This window comes from Falco cherrug, chromosome 17 (assembly GCF_023634085.1).
Source record: "Falco cherrug isolate bFalChe1 chromosome 17, bFalChe1.pri, whole genome shotgun sequence".
Taxonomy (NCBI): domain Eukaryota; kingdom Metazoa; phylum Chordata; class Aves; order Falconiformes; family Falconidae; genus Falco; species Falco cherrug.
In genome coordinates, this window is record NC_073713.1 from 4280640 (window position 1) to 4297846 (window position 17207).

A 17207-nucleotide genomic window follows, 5' to 3' on the forward strand; every position below is an offset into this window, starting at 1 on the left:
CACAAAATGTCATTTAAGCTATCCAAAGCCAATGTGAAAGGGAAGAGAAAACCAGTTCTTTATTCTGCAATTCAAGTAATTCTGCTGCTGGAGCCAAATAGTGCTCATCTCACAACTAATGAGGAGACCGAACAGGTGCTGGTTGCCGCAGTGCATTACTGTGTTTTGGGGATGATGTAACTAACTGATGTTGTGCAGTAAATTGGCAGCTCAAAGATACCAAAATGGACTCCTGGTAGGTGGCTGTTCAGCAGGCTCAGCCTGCCAGATTGTTAATTATGCAGGCGTGGAGGTTCCTCTCCTTACCTGCCCTTTGCAATCCACGACCACAGGTTTCCGAACCTCCGCTTATCCTTACCCTCTCTTTGCAGTGCCAACTGATGATGTGGATGTCTACTTCGAAACCCCTGCTGATGATAACGAACATGCCCGCTTCCAGAAGGCGAAGGAGCAGCTGGAGGTCCGACACCACAACCGCATGGACCGGGTGAGCATCTAGCTTTAGCCTTCTGTGCCGCGCTGCGTGGCTGCTGCCCATGTTTCTGTGGACAAATTGATGGTGCACTGACTTCCTTTCCAGTCGCCAGCCTTCTGTGTGTTTCTTGCAACACATCCACGCTCTTGGCAATTAGATTTCATTTCTTTGGAGTGTTGGGAGGGAGGAATCCCTGGGGACACTTGGCTTGCTGCTCAGAGGGCTTAAGTGCTAGGTTTAAACCCTACAGCAGGTCTGATGTGCCTTCAAAATGTAGACAGGCTGTGCAAGGATCTGCCTGTGAAGGCAGACGGGCTTGCAAAAATTAGATGTAAATTTGTGTTGTGTTGACATGTTCTGTCCTTTTCTTGTCCAGGTGAAAAAGGAATGGGAGGAAGCAGAACACCAAGCTGTAAATCTCCCCAAGGCAGAAAGGCAGACTCTCATTCAGGTACGAGTTGAAGGACCTAAAGAGGAAAGTTACTGGTGCTTGGCTGCCTTCTTCCCAGTAAACTAAATGAAAGATTGTAATATTCCAAGCCAAAAGATGACTGAGATGGAAGAACAGCTTTCCTGTTCTGTCAACAGCTGCCTTTTAGAGGAGATTTGATTCAAGTGCATGCTTTGTTCTTAAAGCTGGAGATGATCCGATACTGGGCCAGGTCCTTTCCTAAACCCAGTAGTAGGAAGAGATCTCACCCCTCAAGCATAGCGACAGCAGAGCCGAATGGTAACTTCAGACCTTTGGCCTGTTTTGCGCTAACCAGTGGCCTCGCAGCCCAGTTCAGATTGGCCCTGACTCTGGACACACAGTTCCTCTTTGGGCAGACGTTGTGAAAACCACTTAGACAGCAGATAAAACTGGTTTGCTGCCAAAATGCCAATCTTCTGCCTTATGAGGAGAGTTCAGTTAGACTGTGAAGTTAATCAGGGATATTCTCAGTATGGGATTGTTTAGGGGCAGGCTCTTCTGACAGAGACAACTATATGAAGGTCCCTCAAACCGATGCACAGCTAAGTGAATGACTCCAGCTTTTAAGCCTGGGTTGGATTTTGTCCTGGAACAGTTTTCTCTCTACGTTTTTCTAATGTAAGCCACTGTTTGGAAATATGTGCGAGTCCAAAAGAGTTTGTCATGATCTCTGTTGAAACGTAATAACACTGAATGGTCTTCTCTGGTTCTCTTGGAGATGTAGGTTATGACCTTTCTAATAGAACGTACAGAGATTTGATACGAAGGCGCGCCAATGAAAGTCCCCTATGCAATACCTTGGTAAACTTCTGCAAATTCAGATTAGTGGCTCTGGGCTGAAGGGATCAATCCTCTTTCCATATTGCAGGGTTGAGCGGAAGAATTAATACTGTGTTGGTCTGGATCTCCTAACCCCAGCGTGATTTATCTGCCAGGCCATTTACCCTCTTCAGACCTTTAAAATGGCTTGTGAAGGGAGTTTGGAAGGCAAATTGTCGCTGTGGAATTTGCAAAGATAAAATCTGTGTCAACACTTCTCAGTGCCCTTCTCTCCTACTGTAAATGCCTAGGACATGCAGTGTGACAGGCTGCATTTGTTCTGAGGAGATATGTGAGTGAGAATAGGTGACCCTGATGCATACAGCGCATTTCATGCAGAGCACTTTCTTTGTTCTAGCACTTCCAGGCGATGGTGAAATCTCTGGAGAAAGAAGCAGCAAGTGAGAAGCAGCAGCTTGTGGAAACTCACCTGGCTCGTGTGGAAGCCATGCTGAATGATCGCCGTCGCATTGCTCTGGAGAACTACCTGGCTGCCCTCCAGGCTGACCCACCGCGGGTGGGTTTCTCTGCAAGGGATTTTTGCAACGGATTTTTACAGTAGGGTAGCTCTGGGCAGGGTGGAAGGTGGGAATGGCTCGTGAGAAGACTCCCTGTGACGTGCCAGGGCAGAAGCTGGGAATAGGTTCCCAGTAAAGCTTTCTCCATCACAGCAGTTTGAGCTGCAGACCTAGCAGTGGGTGTCCTAATTGACTCACTCTCTGCCTGCTTAAAAACACCCCTTCGCTTTGTTTAGCATTCATAAGGCACAGTGTTGTGAGTCAAACAAACTTAATTTAAAAAGAAGGTATCTAAGAGGTTAACGCAGCGATTGATCTGGCCAGTAACAAAGCAGGCTCACTTCTGAAGTGCTGAACTTCAGCTGTGAATTTTACTGGTTTCAAATGGACTTGAACTCTTCCCCTCTCAAACCCCGCAGCCTCACCGCATCCTGCAAGCTCTGAAGCGCTATGTTCGTGCTGAGAACAAGGACCGTCTGCACACCATTCGCCATTACCAGCATGTCCTGGCAGTTGACCCAGAAAAGGCTGCACAGATGAAATCTCAGGTATGTTTCTATCAAGGGAGGCATTGTTACCCAGTCCTGGCTGTCGGAGACTCTACAAGCCATGCATCGAGTCCTTGCACTCGTTTGCTGGGTGCCATAGCAACTTCTCGTACGTGCGCAGGGGTCTCCCGTTCTGTGTGCGTATTGCCTGTGACCAGATAACTGTCCGTACCATTCTCCTTGGTACTTAGCATTAAAAATTGGAGCTCTGGTTTATACATGAGTCACTGTCGGTCAGAATGATGAGTCTAGAGGTTTAGAAGTAGTTTGGTATCATTTTCGTGTTTCCTTTTGTCCGACACCTGTGAAGTTATTTGCTGGGGATTCTGTGATCCTTGGATCGGACTTCCTCGCTTCTTCCAGGACCTCGTCTTCTGTATGTTCCTTGCATTAGGCTGGTTCTTCATGATGCCTCCGTTTCGGGTTTGTGGGAATTCTCTTGTGCCTCTACAGTTGCTGCCTTGTTTCCAAAGCGTAATACGTAACCTTTGCCAAGCACTTGATCATAATTGTTAGATCAACAATTAAAAAAAGAAATAGGCACCAAGAAAAAATGCTTTATTTCTTGGCTGTGTATAACCAGTAGATGGAAATACCATGATTTAAGAGTCAGACAGGGACTGGGGTCTGTTACAGTCGCCTCTGGTGAGGGTGCAGAGTAGTGCTGCAGTGATTTTCCAGAAGCAAACCTCATGCTTGGAAGTGCCTGGTCGCATGGGTTTCGTGGTGGTTCTGCGTGCTAGCAGTTGTACCTTCAACTCCTGTCTCTCTGCCAGTGCTTCTATGATTCTTGTTAAGCTGCGCATCCTCAGGAAGAGCCGTCACAACTGTGGTGTTTACAAGCTGATGTCTGGCTTGCCATGTGGAATATGTGATAGCATCTTCAGAGACGGCTTAGCATATCAAGCACAGTCTACCCTGACCCTTTGTTCTGATGCTGCCAAAGCCCAGGAGGGAGTGTGTGAACTGTATTCTTAAGCTAAAACCTAAACAGTCCTTAATTCATTCTGAAGGCTGCAGTGTCAACAAATTGACATGCGAGGGATGTGGGTGGTACAGTTCAATTTCCATTCCCTTTAGTTTTCAGATGCACTTCAAGCTCGTCAATCGATTCCTTTGATTGACAAGCTGCCACATGTAAAATTAAATTGCTTTCATCCGTGCTCTTAAAGGTCAGGTGCACGTCAGGCTGTAAAACAGGTCCATTCAAACTCCTTAGCTTTTTTCAATATTTGGCCATCTGTGTAAATGTTTTTCTGGGTCTGCGTGATCCCTGATTATGCAGCACCCTCTTCAGGTCAGGCTTCACTTCACCGGTGAATTTAATCCGCTAGGGAAGGGCGATCTGAGGTTGCATCGAGTTTGAAATTATTTCTGAAGCAAAGGGAGAATGCTGTTGCCAGTGAGTGGGTGTAGTGGGTGTAAGACAAATGTAATGCCACCCTCGCTCTGAAAGGCACCTTTGTTCCAAAACCAGAGTTGATAAATAACGGTGTTCCCTCCCTTTGCGTGTACCTTTTCTAGTAGTCAGGAATGATAATCTGTTTAATAAAGCACTTGCTTGTAGCTGCTGCAGGAAATGAATTACGACCGTATCTGGCAAATGGGAAATACCAGCTTCAGTGTTGCCCGTGGAGAGCTGGATACAGCACGAGTCAGCTGAATCCTCTCTCTCGCCCCCAGCCTTTCCCAAAATACTGAGAGCGCCATGTACAAATGGCCAGTTCCAGTGAAGCGCGATGTGTTGGAGAGCATCGGTCAGAGAACTGGACGAGGTGGACCCATGTCCCATTCTGTTGTCTATCACGGCAGATCCAGCAGGAGTAGACATTTTATTAAACGAGGGAAGTACTGGTAGCAGTCACACACTCTCGTACATTCGCAGGTGATGACACATCTCCATGTGATCGAGGAGCGGATGAATCAAAGCTTGTCTCTCCTCTACAAGGTGCCATATGTGGCTGAAGAAATCCAAGATGAGATTGGTGAGTGTCTCTGTGTGCCAGCTCCCGTGCCACCGTGTTGGAGCACAAGCTTTTATATCGAGTGAAGTGGGCTCCAAAGGGTTTGCTAGCTCCTTGGAGGGGATGTCCTCAACGACAAGTGCTTGGGTACAGCAGGGCAGATAGTCTTGGGGTTTTGCAATGTAGCCAGTTGAAGAGTTTGTTCTTAAGAACTTCCACTGTCCCTTTAAAAAAAGTCATCAATATTCTGAGTAGTGAAGCTGTCTCTCGGGGGGGGGGGGTGTGTGTGAAAAAGATCCTTAAAAATAAGCAGATGCTTTCCCGCTTTATCGTTTAATCCCATCTTGCCAAAACCTCTTGCCACATCAAACCTCTTGGCCCTTATTTGTACCTATTTCTAGCCAACGCCTTTACTGAGAATTCGAGATGAGACTTCAGAGCATGCAAGATAAGATAACCTGGCAGCCCTGAGCAGTGTTCCCCTGCAGCCCTGCCTCAGCTAGGTTCAAGCCATCTGCCCCTTTCTGTCCCTGCCAGGCTTCATGCAGTTTGTGTAATATTTCCTCTTACTCCTTTCAGATGAGCTGCTTCAGGAGCAACGTGCAGATATGGATCAGTTCACATCCTCCATTTCTGAATCCCAGGTGGATGTCAGAGTGAGCTCTGAGGAGAGTGAAGAAATTCCCCTGGAGGGCAAACCTTTCCGTCCGTTCCAGGTGAAAACCTTCCCAGCCTTGCCTGAAAGTGAAGGTATGTGGAACTGAAAATAGGGTTCACCGGCTTTACACAACAGAGGCACTTTTCTTTAGCCCGTAGGCTCAGCGCAGTGGAACGTAAAGCTCCGTCCCTTTGGGTGATCTAAGAGTAAAGCCATCACCCCAGCAGTATCCCTCAGTACGCTGGAAAGAGGTGGTGCAGCCGGTAATTTGCACTGGGCTGCTGTCTTGACTTCCCCAATTCTTCTCTTTGCAAAATTGTTTTATCTCTTTCCATTTTACAGGGAGCGTTAAATTTTTGCTGTGTGGCTTGACTCTGGAATTAATTTTCAGTCTTTAACCAAAACGCTCTCATGTGAGATGTTAAGGCTTTGTGCTGTGACCTGCTGAAGGGATGCAGGAATTCTCTTTATTTTTAAAAAAATATATATCTATATTTTTTGGTATCATTGGGTGTTGACAGCTGGTGTGTGTGTGTGTGTGTATTAATTTTAAAAATGCTTGAACAGAGTCTGAGCTTAAAGAAAGCTGTAGACTAAAAGCTTTTCCCAGGGTCTGAGTCAGAAATCATGCGCAAGCCTTTTTTCCTTTCTCTCTTAATCTCCTTTCTCTGCTATTTTTGTTTTTGTTTTCCCTCCTGCTAGATCCTCAGCCGGATTTGTACCATCCAATGAAAAAAGGTTGGTTCTAAGCTGCTCCCTCACAGTGCTTTTGATCACTTTCCTACCTTCTCAGTGTGTTTGATAGCTTCATTTTAGTTTCACGCTCACCTTGATTTTCATTTCCCTGCTCTCATTTAGTTCAGTAACTTCTGATTTTGCTTGTTTAGACCTAGTGTTGAAGAAACGATCTAGTCTGAGCATCTAGTTGATTGTGTGTGTTCCTCCCTGATGGGCTGGCGTGGTGTCTGAGGGTGCAGCACGGAGTAGCTTCGACCTCAAGAAATGGGGGCTGGCAGTCTGTCTGCAGCTGTGTGGTCCTTTGCATCTCTCCACGCGTACTCATGTTTGACGCTTCTCAAAATAAACCTCGCGGTGCTGATGGTGAATAGTCTAGAGGCTCTTCTGCCTGCTGTGGGATCTGTCCTCGCTGCCCTAAACTAGGAACGAGAGCACCGCAGCGGACGGGGGCTGTGTTGCCCGGCTAAATGTCCTCGCAGATTATTACGGAGTGTGGCTAGTCTGGGACAGATAAGTTAGGAGATTTTGTGTTTGTGGTCTCCTCAGCATCACCTTTTCACACGTAGCATCACTCCGTACTAGCAAAGCCTGTGTGATTATCCAGTTCTCCTTTAGGTCATTATTAACTGTGCAGTAACTCAGTGCCTGGCTAAAAAGGGACTGCCTGGGCTTTTAGAGCGACATGGAAATACTGGCATTAAATTAACTTCTTTGTTAATGATACGGTCTCAGATAAAAATTGGGCCTGGGTGACCTGCTACTGCAGATCCAGTTCCCAAAGTAGAAATGGAAGGCTAATTCTGAAAGTGAGAGAGCAGACCTGCGGAGCAAGTGCTATGGGTGGGGAGTAAAGCTGGCATTTTAATCTTGTGCCTTTGGTTCCAAACACATCGTGTGGAATCTCAAAGGAGAGCAGAGGATTTTGCTAATAACCATTTAATATGAACACAAATAGTTTTGTAACGTGGTGAAGACCGGATAGATTGAAACGATTCTCATTATTGGTGTTTCTCTGCTAATGCAAGTCACCTTCATCCCTCTTGTGGAAGAGCGTACAGCTAATTCAGCATACTGGCTGCTCTGGAAAGAATTGGGACAGCATTTAGTTTGATTTTGGTTTGGTTTTAATTGGACAACTACTTTGTTGGCTTACGGGCAGTAAATATAAACTGGTTCTCCCCTTTTGGCTAAATGGAAGAGTGGCTGGTGACTTGGAGACAAAGCTTATATCCTGCACTTGCTCCCTCCCTTCCCTTTTCCTTGAACTTCATGAGGGCTGCTAGGAAGTTCAGGAGGATTTTTTGTGTATGTGTGTAGTTTTTTTCCTCTGGGAAGTATATAAACTGAAGCGTGCCTTTGAGCTACGTAGAACTGGGTCTGTTATTTGGTACAGCACTCTGTGATAAGTAGCAAAGCTCAGTGCAGCAGCTGAACTCCCAGCCCTGGAGAGTATGCTACGTTAGCTCCTGAGAATCGAATAAAGCAGCCATAGGCCAAAAGCTGACACAGTAGTTCTCTAAAAACCATTTGTGGCTAGGCTCTCCAGAAAATCCCCATCATTGACTTTCACAATAACATGACCTGCTTCGGCAGCCGTGAGAAGTCAGACTGGCAGTCTTGGCCGTGCCTGGAATATGATTACTGTCTCCAAAGAACCGTACAGGAAAAGGGGATGCACTAAAACCCAAGATGCTTCTTTTGGGAGGAGCTGGAGTGAAACGTTAGTTTCCTTGGCATTTTCAGGCAGTAAAAGCTTGTCACTGTAAAAAAAACTTGCCTTGGAGCCAGCTATAGCCTCTCCTTGCATCTCATCAAAGAACGTGCTGCCAATTTCAGCAGCCGTTGGCATATAATGTCTTAGGCAACCTGCAAGCTCAGCAGCTTGCGGAGAGGTGTGTGCAGTCACCGGCAAAGTGTTAAGCGCTGTAGTACTATTTCCCCCGCCTTGTGCTCCTCGTTGGAGAGACCCCGCTGTCGGTTTGGGGCTTTGCTGTCCTCCTGCTTTTGCGTTCGGGAGGCATAGGTGTTGTGAAGGGCGTTACGCTGTCCCTGCTGATAATGGAAAGCTGGCGTTCTCCTGACTGGCTCTGTTGTGTTAGGTCTGAGCATCTTGCATCAGACTCTTCTCTTATTGATCTGATCTATTTATAAACGCTTCAAATCAAAACGGTTTATGCAGAGCAGCCGCCTTCTGTGAATTGATATTCTTCTCTTGAGCCTATAGTAGTTTCAGCTTAGAAATGAGTGAGTGATGTGGTACAAAGGCGAGTGTAGTTCTTTGCTCCTCCCTTGCCCTGGGATTTATTGTTTCTGGGCTCGTGCCAGATACGGGACAGCAGCTCATTACAGAGCCACGCTGGGTGACCTTGAAATTCTCATTCCCGAGGCACTTGCTGATGCGCTTGCCGTGATGCTGACCGTGCGGCTGAAAGCGTTCCTTGCGCGCCGGCTCCCGGCAGGGAGGAGACGTGTGCTTCTGTCGTGGGGGTCACGCCGAGGTGCTGGTGACCCGGGGTGACATTTGCAGAGAGGAACTGTGCACTCACAATTTGCATTACACGTTGCCTTGGACCTTCTAACAGCAGCTTAACAGTATGGTATTTCTGGATTTACACTTCAGCCCGGTTTTGGTGAGTCTTGTCTGCTCCTCTCATTGCCACCTCATTTCCCCTCATTAACAGACCCCCCCCGCCCCCGATCACTTGTCGCTGTAGCGTAGCTTACGAGCTCCCCTTCTGACACAACAGCATGAAGACAGATTAATAACCAGCGGTCTGTGCGGTTAAACACGCTAGCCGTGGCAGCTCTACAAAGAGTAGTAACCCTTCCTAAACGTTGCTGAGGGCTGGCTGACGGTCCCTGCCTTGCTCTTTTGGTGCAGGTTCTGGCATGACGGAGTTGGATGGGCTGATTGGCGCAGAAGAAAAAGTGATTAACAGCAAGAACAAAGTGGATGAAAATGTGGTGAGCTCTCCACCTTTACGTTGTAAAGCAAAGCCCGCTGTGGACACTAATTAACAGCAGTGGCTTATTTCCGTGTCTCATTCCTGCTTACGGAATGTCGGTGTATTCATTATCCATATGGTGTGGGGGAGTCAGTTTTCTGACTGTTGTAGGCTCTTAATACTGATTAGCATCAGAAGGGTGGGAGGGTGAGGGAAGGAGGGAGAGCTAGATCTTCGGCGGCCTGAGCCGGAGAGCTGTCTGATTTAACAACTGCATTCCCAAGTGGAGACCCCTTTGATACACCTTTATTTTAGCAAGGTAGCTTGCCAGCTGAACACGGCGAGTGCTGGTGTGTTCCATCTGTCTCCCCACCTATTTTTTGTAGTCAGAAGGGCCTTGCCTTCTTCCGAAGGTGACCCAGCAGGTATTAGCTTTGCCTACAGTGTAAATAATTCACTAGGTTGTAGTGGCAGCCGCGTTGCCTCAGTTCCCTGGTGTTTTTTTTTTTTAAAAAAAAAGTGGACTTCTGAGAGTTTCCTTTCAAAACTGTTTTAAAGCCACAGGTTGGATCTTACATGCCAGAAATGCTGTGTCCAAGGCTAGGGCCTAGGGTGTCACTTGGGTCTTTAGTTCGAGGTAGGCTCAACATCCAAATGGTTGTGGTACTAACTCAGATGGCTTTCAAAGTCAGAGAACATCCCACGCTGTTGAGAGCAGGGGAGAGATGGTGGGTGGTTCTGAGCCTTTGCTAGCATTTGTTAAAGGTCTCCTGTCGTTCTTCGTATTCCTTCTCCCACCTGTTTTGTACGGCTCCTTTCATAAAACGCTTTTGTGACTGTTTTCAGGTAATTGATGAAACCCTTGATGTGAAGGAAATGATTTTCAATGCGGAGCGTGTTGGTGGGCTGGTGGACGAGCCGGTATGTATGTGGCTACTGAGTCTGGTGATCAGCAAAGTCCTAAAGCTGGCATTCGGTTCCTGTCTGTTACTGAATTGGGGGGTTGGTGCCTTGACGCTGCTCTGGGAGGTCCTGGGGAGCACAAAGTGTCAGGGCCTCTCTGCATAAAGATGTAAACAGAAAACACACGTTAGATTCTACCCGCGCTCTTCCGTTGCAGAGGTGTTTTGCAGGATAGGAAAGCGGTGTGGGTCGGTGCCTGTCCAGAATGCCTAAGTAGGGAAAAGAATTTTGTGTTTGTTACCCTTTGGTGAAAGACTTGGAGGTGAAATACTTACGCTAAGTGTAATCAGTCGCGTCTCGATACCACAGATGGCTGAAGACCTTAGTGGTGGCCACCTTTTAGGTTTGCATTTCGCAGCGCATCTCCTGCATCGCTCTTCCTCTACCTGCTCCGTTGTTTTCTTCCCTCCAGGATAATGACAACTCGCTTCGCGATGACTTCAGTTTCAGCAGCAGCGCCCTTATTGGTCTGTTGGTGATTGCTGTTGCCATAGCTACTGTTATAGTCATCAGCTTGGTGATGCTGAGGAAGAGGCAGTATGGGACCATCAGCCATGGAATTGTGGAGGTGAGAAACAACTCCTGCTCCATAACAGAGGATGAAAATAGTCAGCATCGAATCACATGGTGTGTGTAGGGGGCGAAGATGGCAGTAGCTGCCAAGCCATCAGTGGCTCTGCTCCTAGCTAGGTGGGACTTAACTCTGCAGATGCTGCCATCTTCACTGCTTGTTTATTAGTATGCAGGCATCGATCATTGGCGTGACGTGCTGGGACCTGTCCCTTCACAGTTGTATTTGCTTATCACCAGGAATTCAGTTAGGCTTCCCTGTCTGGCTCAGGGCAGGATTTAGCAGAGAATGAGCTTTTCAGGCGGTATCCTTAGTGGGGGAGTCAGTCAGTCAATCTTCAGCAGTTTGTCCTGAGTAATATAACAACCGTTAAGGACCGTGCGGTCGGCTGAACGCTGAAGAGCGGTTCCTCCTTCTTCCTTGTGCTCCCAACACGCACATTTCTAATGATGACTCAATGGAGTCCAGAGAAAGCTGCTCTTCCCCTTTGCCCGACCGATGCGGGAAAGCAGAGCGACCTCTGTCATGAGAGAAGCAGGTCCCAAATTTATAACGTTAGTGAACTTTAATTAGAGATTTGTGGAGAACGTCCCCAAAGAGGCAGGGGCGGGCAGGAGTTGTTAGCACCCAGGCAAGGAACTCTGTTAAGCAAACTATTTTTTGTGGCTTACCTTTTTTCCCCTGTTTACTCCTTGCCACGGTATCTGTCCAGCGTTTGTCTGTTGGCACTTGTTACTGTGAAACAAGGCCAGAGTACCTCCATTGACCAGTAACGGTCTGGTCTTTCTAAAGGTTGACCCGATGCTTACCCCAGAAGAGCGGCATCTGAGCAAGATGCAAAACCATGGCTACGAGAACCCCACTTACAAATACCTGGAGCAGATGCAGATATAGAAGAGATGAAGATACGACAGCCCTGACGGGGAAGAGGCGCAGGGCGGAGGGCCAAAGTGGTCCAGCGGTTTGGATCAACTACTGACCAACAGTTGCTTCGAGAGGACTTCATCTTACATTCAGAACTCCTGGATCATTAAGACTATAATTACTACTGTAGAGTTGCAATTTCCATTCTTTTAAATGGGTGAAGAAATGATAATATAACAATATGATATATAAATCTCCTTAAATGGGAAAAATGGATCTATTGCAGATATTTGACTGAGATGTAGGTTTGTTTTTTTTTAAATAATCTGAAAAATACCAGTTCCGTTGTACTGTTGTCTGATACAAGCTCTATATATATAAAATGGGAAATGTTGATTTTTATTTCTGATAGACCACCTGTATATTGAGGGTCATTTGTACCAGCCCACCTTGTAAAAAGGAGACAGTTGTGGCTCTTCAGTCATTTTGGCTTTTATATATAAAGCAGTATTCTTTTTTTCCTTTTTTTCTTTTTTCTTTTTTTTTTTTTTTTTTTTTTTTAATTAAGTGAATTTCGCTGGGAGTTGCAAAGAGATTAATTTAGGGATAGGATCTGTGACAGCATAAGCAAGGAAGCAATTGGGAATGGTAACTAACAAAAGTCCTTATAATGAGAAAAAAAAAAAGAAAAAGAGAAAAAAAAAAAAAAAAAAAAAAAAGAAAAAAACCCATCCTCATATGCCAATGGTGTGCACCCTGCTGCTTAGCAGTTTGGGCTCTAGGAATCAAGACTCCCTGGAGGCAAGGAGTTAAAAGGCTTCTAGCATCTCTGTTTATAGTTATTCTAGTGGAATGTTAGAACATGGTTTGTGCATACTGGGGTCTGCACATTCCCCTTCCAGATTCAGTTCTGCTCTAGAGTTGGAAATTCCTGGTATTGAATTTAAATCTTCTGTTCTGAACCGGTTTCCTTCAGTACTCACCTGGCATTAACAGCCCCCTCTTGCTACTACTACTTTCTAATTTTCCCCAGCTCTCCTGCCTCACCAACGTGGTAAGTAGTTGAGAGGCAGATTTTTGAGCCTTTGCATCTCTTTTTCGGTGATGTAGGGCCACAGGCACGGCTTTGGGTGGTTGCCCAGAAATGACAAATCACTGCAATAATCAGTACCTCGGTGGCTGGTGAGCGCGGAGCTCGCTTGAACTGGGGAGGGAAGAGAGGGATGAGTTGGGAAAGGGATACTGCCGGCTTTAAGGGAATTTGGATGCATAGGCCCCCCGGAAGAACAAAAGGGGTATTGTTCCACTCACCATCATGTCTTTGTAATGCTTGTATAGTTGGTGTTAATGCTCACGGCTTTTTTAAATCTGGAGGTTCTGGTAACCTGTGGTGTATTTTTTCTATTTTTCCTGTGACTTTATTTTTTTCTTCCCCCTTCCGTGTCTCTTCCCACTATGCACAGATTTACCTGCAAACTCCTTAGTGTGGTCTGTGGGGAATGTACAAAGTTTAAACACATCAATAAACACTTTAACTTCCAGAGCGTTTCTTCTCTTTATTCACGGCCTCGCTTCGTTTCTCACTCCTCCCGCCGTGTCCTTGCCAAACCTGCGGAGACCTTTTTGTCCACCTCTGCTTCGGCCAGAAGGAACGTGCTGGTGGTGAGAACACATAGCCGTCCCCGGAGGCTTTTGTGGTATTCCCAGATCCTGCTGACCTTTGCGGAGAAGAGGAGGCACGATGCTACGCCAGCGCCCGGGACTCCTTAGCTCTGTGCCCTCGCACACTGCAGCCCTTGGAGCGCAGGTCAGTTAGAGCTGTGGCTGCGGTTTGTCCTCTGCTGGTTTGTAGAAGACGCTACCGATGGTTCTGCGGTGCTAAACGTGCCCGAACTGCTCCCTGGATGAAGGCGGCCGCTGGCACGGCTTCTGGGAGCGAGCGGAGCCAAAGCGCCGAGCTGTTCCTGCCGCTCCCGTCCACCTGCCCTTCCCAGCCGGCTGTAGGAACCGTTCCAGGCAGTGGGGAGGGGGATCTGGGGAGCACTGGTGGCTGCTGGTGGTGTGCTGGGGGGCCTGTGTTGCCTGCAGGCCTTAGAAACAGGGCAGAGGAAGGGGGGCTGTGGGAGATCTTGGAATTTGTAGATAAGAGGGCGTAGAAAAAGATGAGCCTCCAGCAGCGACACAGTTTCCGGCCATCCACAACTGGCAGCATTCAAGGAGCTGAGACGCTTCGAAGACCCGAAGAGCCTGGGGCAGTAATTGGCAAACTTGGGTTGGTGTTTGCTGTATCGCTTCTCTTGTTTTTGCTTTGCGAAGGGAAATGACTGTTCGGTTTAACTCTCTCTTGCAGAACACCTCTAACTGGCAGCCTGTGCAGCCCACAGCTGTCTCTGCTCCCGTATGTCATTCTGTTTCTCTTTTCCTTCTTTGAAGTGTGACCTTGAATGCACATTCCTCCTCGATCACGTCTCGGTGAAATGACCGAAGAGTCATCGCCGTTCGAACGCTGTTGTAGGAGGCCAGGAGACAGAACTGATCTTCCATCGCACTGACCGGAGCGGTTCCCGGTGGGTCTGGATGGAGAGGGGGGGAGGAGGGCGGAGGAACCGCGGGGGCTCGGCGGTTTTGAAGAGGAAACGATGGCGTGTCCCGTTTCTCCTTAAACATGGGCTCCTTGGTTCCGCTGGAACTTCCATGTTCTGGTTAAATTATTCAGACTCTGCAGGAAAGAACAGATGCTGCCCTAGAAAGTGCCGTCTGTTGCCTTGTCGTAACTGCTTGGGAAAGAGTTCTGATTTTAAACTGTAAAGTCAATTGAAATGATGGGGAAGCAGATCTTCAGTCCAAAGCTGGTTCTTGGACTGCACCCTCAGGTAGGGTGACCTGAAAGAGAAACAAATTAGAGGCTGTGGATTGAATTCCAGAATTGAATTTGGGTATTAGATTTTTTTTTTCCTTCGATTAAATTCTATTAGTCCTACAAAATAAATACGTCAGGCTGGGATCAAAGTCTATTAGCTACCTGCTTTGGCGCAGACCGCCAAGTGCTCGGGATCGATTCTTTATGATGGATTTTGACTGCAGCTTCTGAAAAGCGATGTTTTAGAAGTAGTCACTTGAAGATCGGTGCTAAGATGTGACCCAGATGTTACTGCTGCCGGCCGCACGGCAAGTAAGGGGCCGCTGTCCCAGCAGGGAGCCCGTCGGGGGGATGTGTCAAAGGTTTTATTGCGATAAGACACTTAAAAATGAGATGATCTGAAGCGTGGTGGAGTAGCTGGTTGGTGAAAGACTCACAGAGAGTGGTGGAGAGCTGCGTTTCGGAGAAAACTATGATTTAACAAACCAAGTAGTCCTCTCTGTTCCTTCTAAGAGGAGCAGCGTAGCTCTCGGTGAAGGAAAAAGGAGGTTTGCAGGGATTTGGTAACCGGGAGCGCTGAGCGGAGGAGGGAGTGTTGGATCCCTCGGTCTCCTCCCTGTAAAGCTGCGTGTTGGTGCTGCTTCTCGGAGGGTGCAGCGGGGTAACGTGCGTTGAAACCCTTCTGTGCCCACCGCTGGGTGGATGCAATGTGGGTGGATTTCTTTTCCTAGCCTGGCTTGTCTTTCATGTGGAAAGCAACACCCGGAGGCATGTAGAGCGTGGTTTTGATCAAGAGGAGCCCGACTGAATGCGGTGATGCGGTGCCTTTCCCTGGGCTGCTCCATCGAAAGGTGACGTTAACCTGGGGGAGCGCATCAGACCTCCTCATCCTCAGACGTGGGGGGTTTAGCCCTGAGCGTCGCTGTTTCGGAGAGCAAGCCGCAGATCTCGAGGCTGGGTGTCCTGCGTCCTTCTGTCCGGCTCTAGTGCAGCTCCTGAATCGGGTGTCATTGCAAGGGGGGGTTCTTTGTGCGGGTCTCCAGAGCGGTTGCAGCTCGGTAGTCTGCATCGGTGCTTTGCTCGTGGCTCCGTTGGGATGACAGAGGCACAGCAAGGGCCGAAGTGTGATGAGCCAGAGAAGGATTGGTTTTATAGGACACAGTAGCAGGTAACTGGCAAGCAGAGTAATAAGAGTAAGGCAGGGCAGGGGAGGGCGAGCACGTGCTGATGTTAAGTACTTGGGGAAGTGGGAAAATCTCTCGGTCAAGCCTTTGAAAACACAGCAAGCTGCTGGAAATGAGCATTGATCTATATGCTGTAAGCAGGACAGCAAATGAAGTTGGTGTAATAATCCCGTCTGTGCTGGCTCTGGGTTGTGCTGCCTCTGTGGGGGGTTCTCGGCCGCTGTCAAAAGCTGTTCGTGCTCTGGGGTCTCGGTGGGACCCCGTGCAAATCACCTGGCTGCAATTCTTAGCCCGGGCTGGGAGCCTTGGGGAGCTGTAAGGCAGTGGGCTTCAAAGCTGGTTCTCCGGTGCAGGAATTGGGGCATCCTCAACCTGTGCCGGGCACCACTCCCCGGATTCGCCCGTGGATCCCAGCAGGCACCAGTAGCTTGGCTGCAGGTGGGGTGGGAGCTGCACTGAGCCAAGGCAGTAATGCATGCAGACTTGATTCTGCAGGAACGAGCACGTTAAAAACGTGAGGCTTTTGCTGTATGTACCGGTGACCCATGGGGAGCCTGTGCTTCGTTGCAGGAGCACTTAACCCCTGGCCTGTAGGCTCTCCGTGCGGGCTGCCGGGACGGTGTAAGGCAGGCTGGTTTATTTCAGGCTGGGACCTGGGGGAAGGGGGTCGTTCTCCCCAAAAGGTTGCTGTGGTGTATGTCGGTGGGAGTGGGTAAAGACCCTGCAATGGCAGAGGGAAGGGGAGGAGGTGATGGGGCATGGGCTGTGAAGCTTAATGTCCTCTTCCAAAAATTGCTGGCTCTAACTGGAACAGCTTGGGAATATTCCCGTTTTCCAGAGGCTTCCTCATCTTCCCTCCGTACAGCTTTGTGGAGCTGTGGGTCCTACAGCCTGGCTGTGTTTCCTGGGGGGAGGTGGGCGACTTAGCCAGTTTTCTGTTTGCCATGCCTTGGGCTTCCCTGGATGGTCCCTTTGATCTCTGGATGTGAGAGCAGAAGGGGCAGGGGGAGCCAGGCTGACCTCTGAATTTTCCTCCGAGCATCCTCTTAAGGCCCTGCGGTCTCCATGGCAACACGAGCTGGTCCAGATCCTTCCTCTGAGCCTGGGCTGGAGGCCGCTCCGGAGCCAGAAACCTCTCCAGGGCTGGCTGCCCGGGGCCGGGAGCCTCTCGCCTGCTTTCATGCCAGAGCACAGGTTCCCCTGGAAGGGACCCTCGGCCCCTCCACCTCCTCACCTGCCCCCTGCAAATGCTGGGGCCGGGGGGGAGCGTGCAGCCCCCTGGACTGCGCCTTTCCTCCGCCCGACTGCATCGCAGTAAGTGAAGCACCCGAGGCTTTGCACGCGTTTGCTTGCTGCTTTGCAGCTTCTGCTGACGCCGGCTGTGTGCGCGTTACTGTTCCTTCCAGGTGTCCGTGCGGGGGAAGCGGCAGAAGGATGTCATTTCCCCCTGTACCACGGAGGCCACCTCCGATGGGAAGCCTGGTGACTTCGGGACTGCAGCGTGCCACCGGTTTTATTGGGAGCAGCGGGGTTTCGTCCGTCCGAGGAAGCAGAAGGTGCTTTTACTGCCAGAAAGGACACTGGTCATCAGGAGGATGAAGGGTACTCAGCGCAGAAGCTGCAGTGAC

General features: G+C 48.8%; 1 protein-coding gene across 7 annotated transcripts in view; it reads left to right on the forward strand.

The window, feature by feature from the left end:
* The window catches only part of APLP2 (amyloid beta precursor like protein 2), a 47666-nt gene extending 34590 nt beyond the window's left edge, over positions 1-13076 (forward strand). For 2 of the 7 annotated variants that reach the window (XM_055728502.1, XM_055728506.1), the window contains 11 exons: positions 372-487; positions 852-926; positions 2125-2283; positions 2704-2832; positions 4718-4817; positions 5376-5546; positions 6157-6192; positions 9074-9156; positions 9984-10058; positions 10513-10668; positions 11464-13076. In XM_055728502.1, coding sequence (XP_055584477.1) covers positions 372-487; positions 852-926; positions 2125-2283; positions 2704-2832; positions 4718-4817; positions 5376-5546; positions 6157-6192; positions 9074-9156; positions 9984-10058; positions 10513-10668; positions 11464-11565 — 1202 coding nt within the window. In that variant the 3' untranslated portion in view covers positions 11566-13076. The remainder of the gene's footprint in view (positions 1-371; positions 488-851; positions 927-2124; positions 2284-2703; positions 2833-4717; positions 4818-5375; positions 5547-6156; positions 6193-9073; positions 9157-9983; positions 10059-10512; positions 10669-11463) is intronic. The other 5 variants (XM_055728504.1, XM_055728507.1, XM_055728505.1 and 2 more) reach the window with 3 other exon arrangements.
* The last annotated feature ends 4131 nt before the right edge of the window (positions 13077-17207 follow it).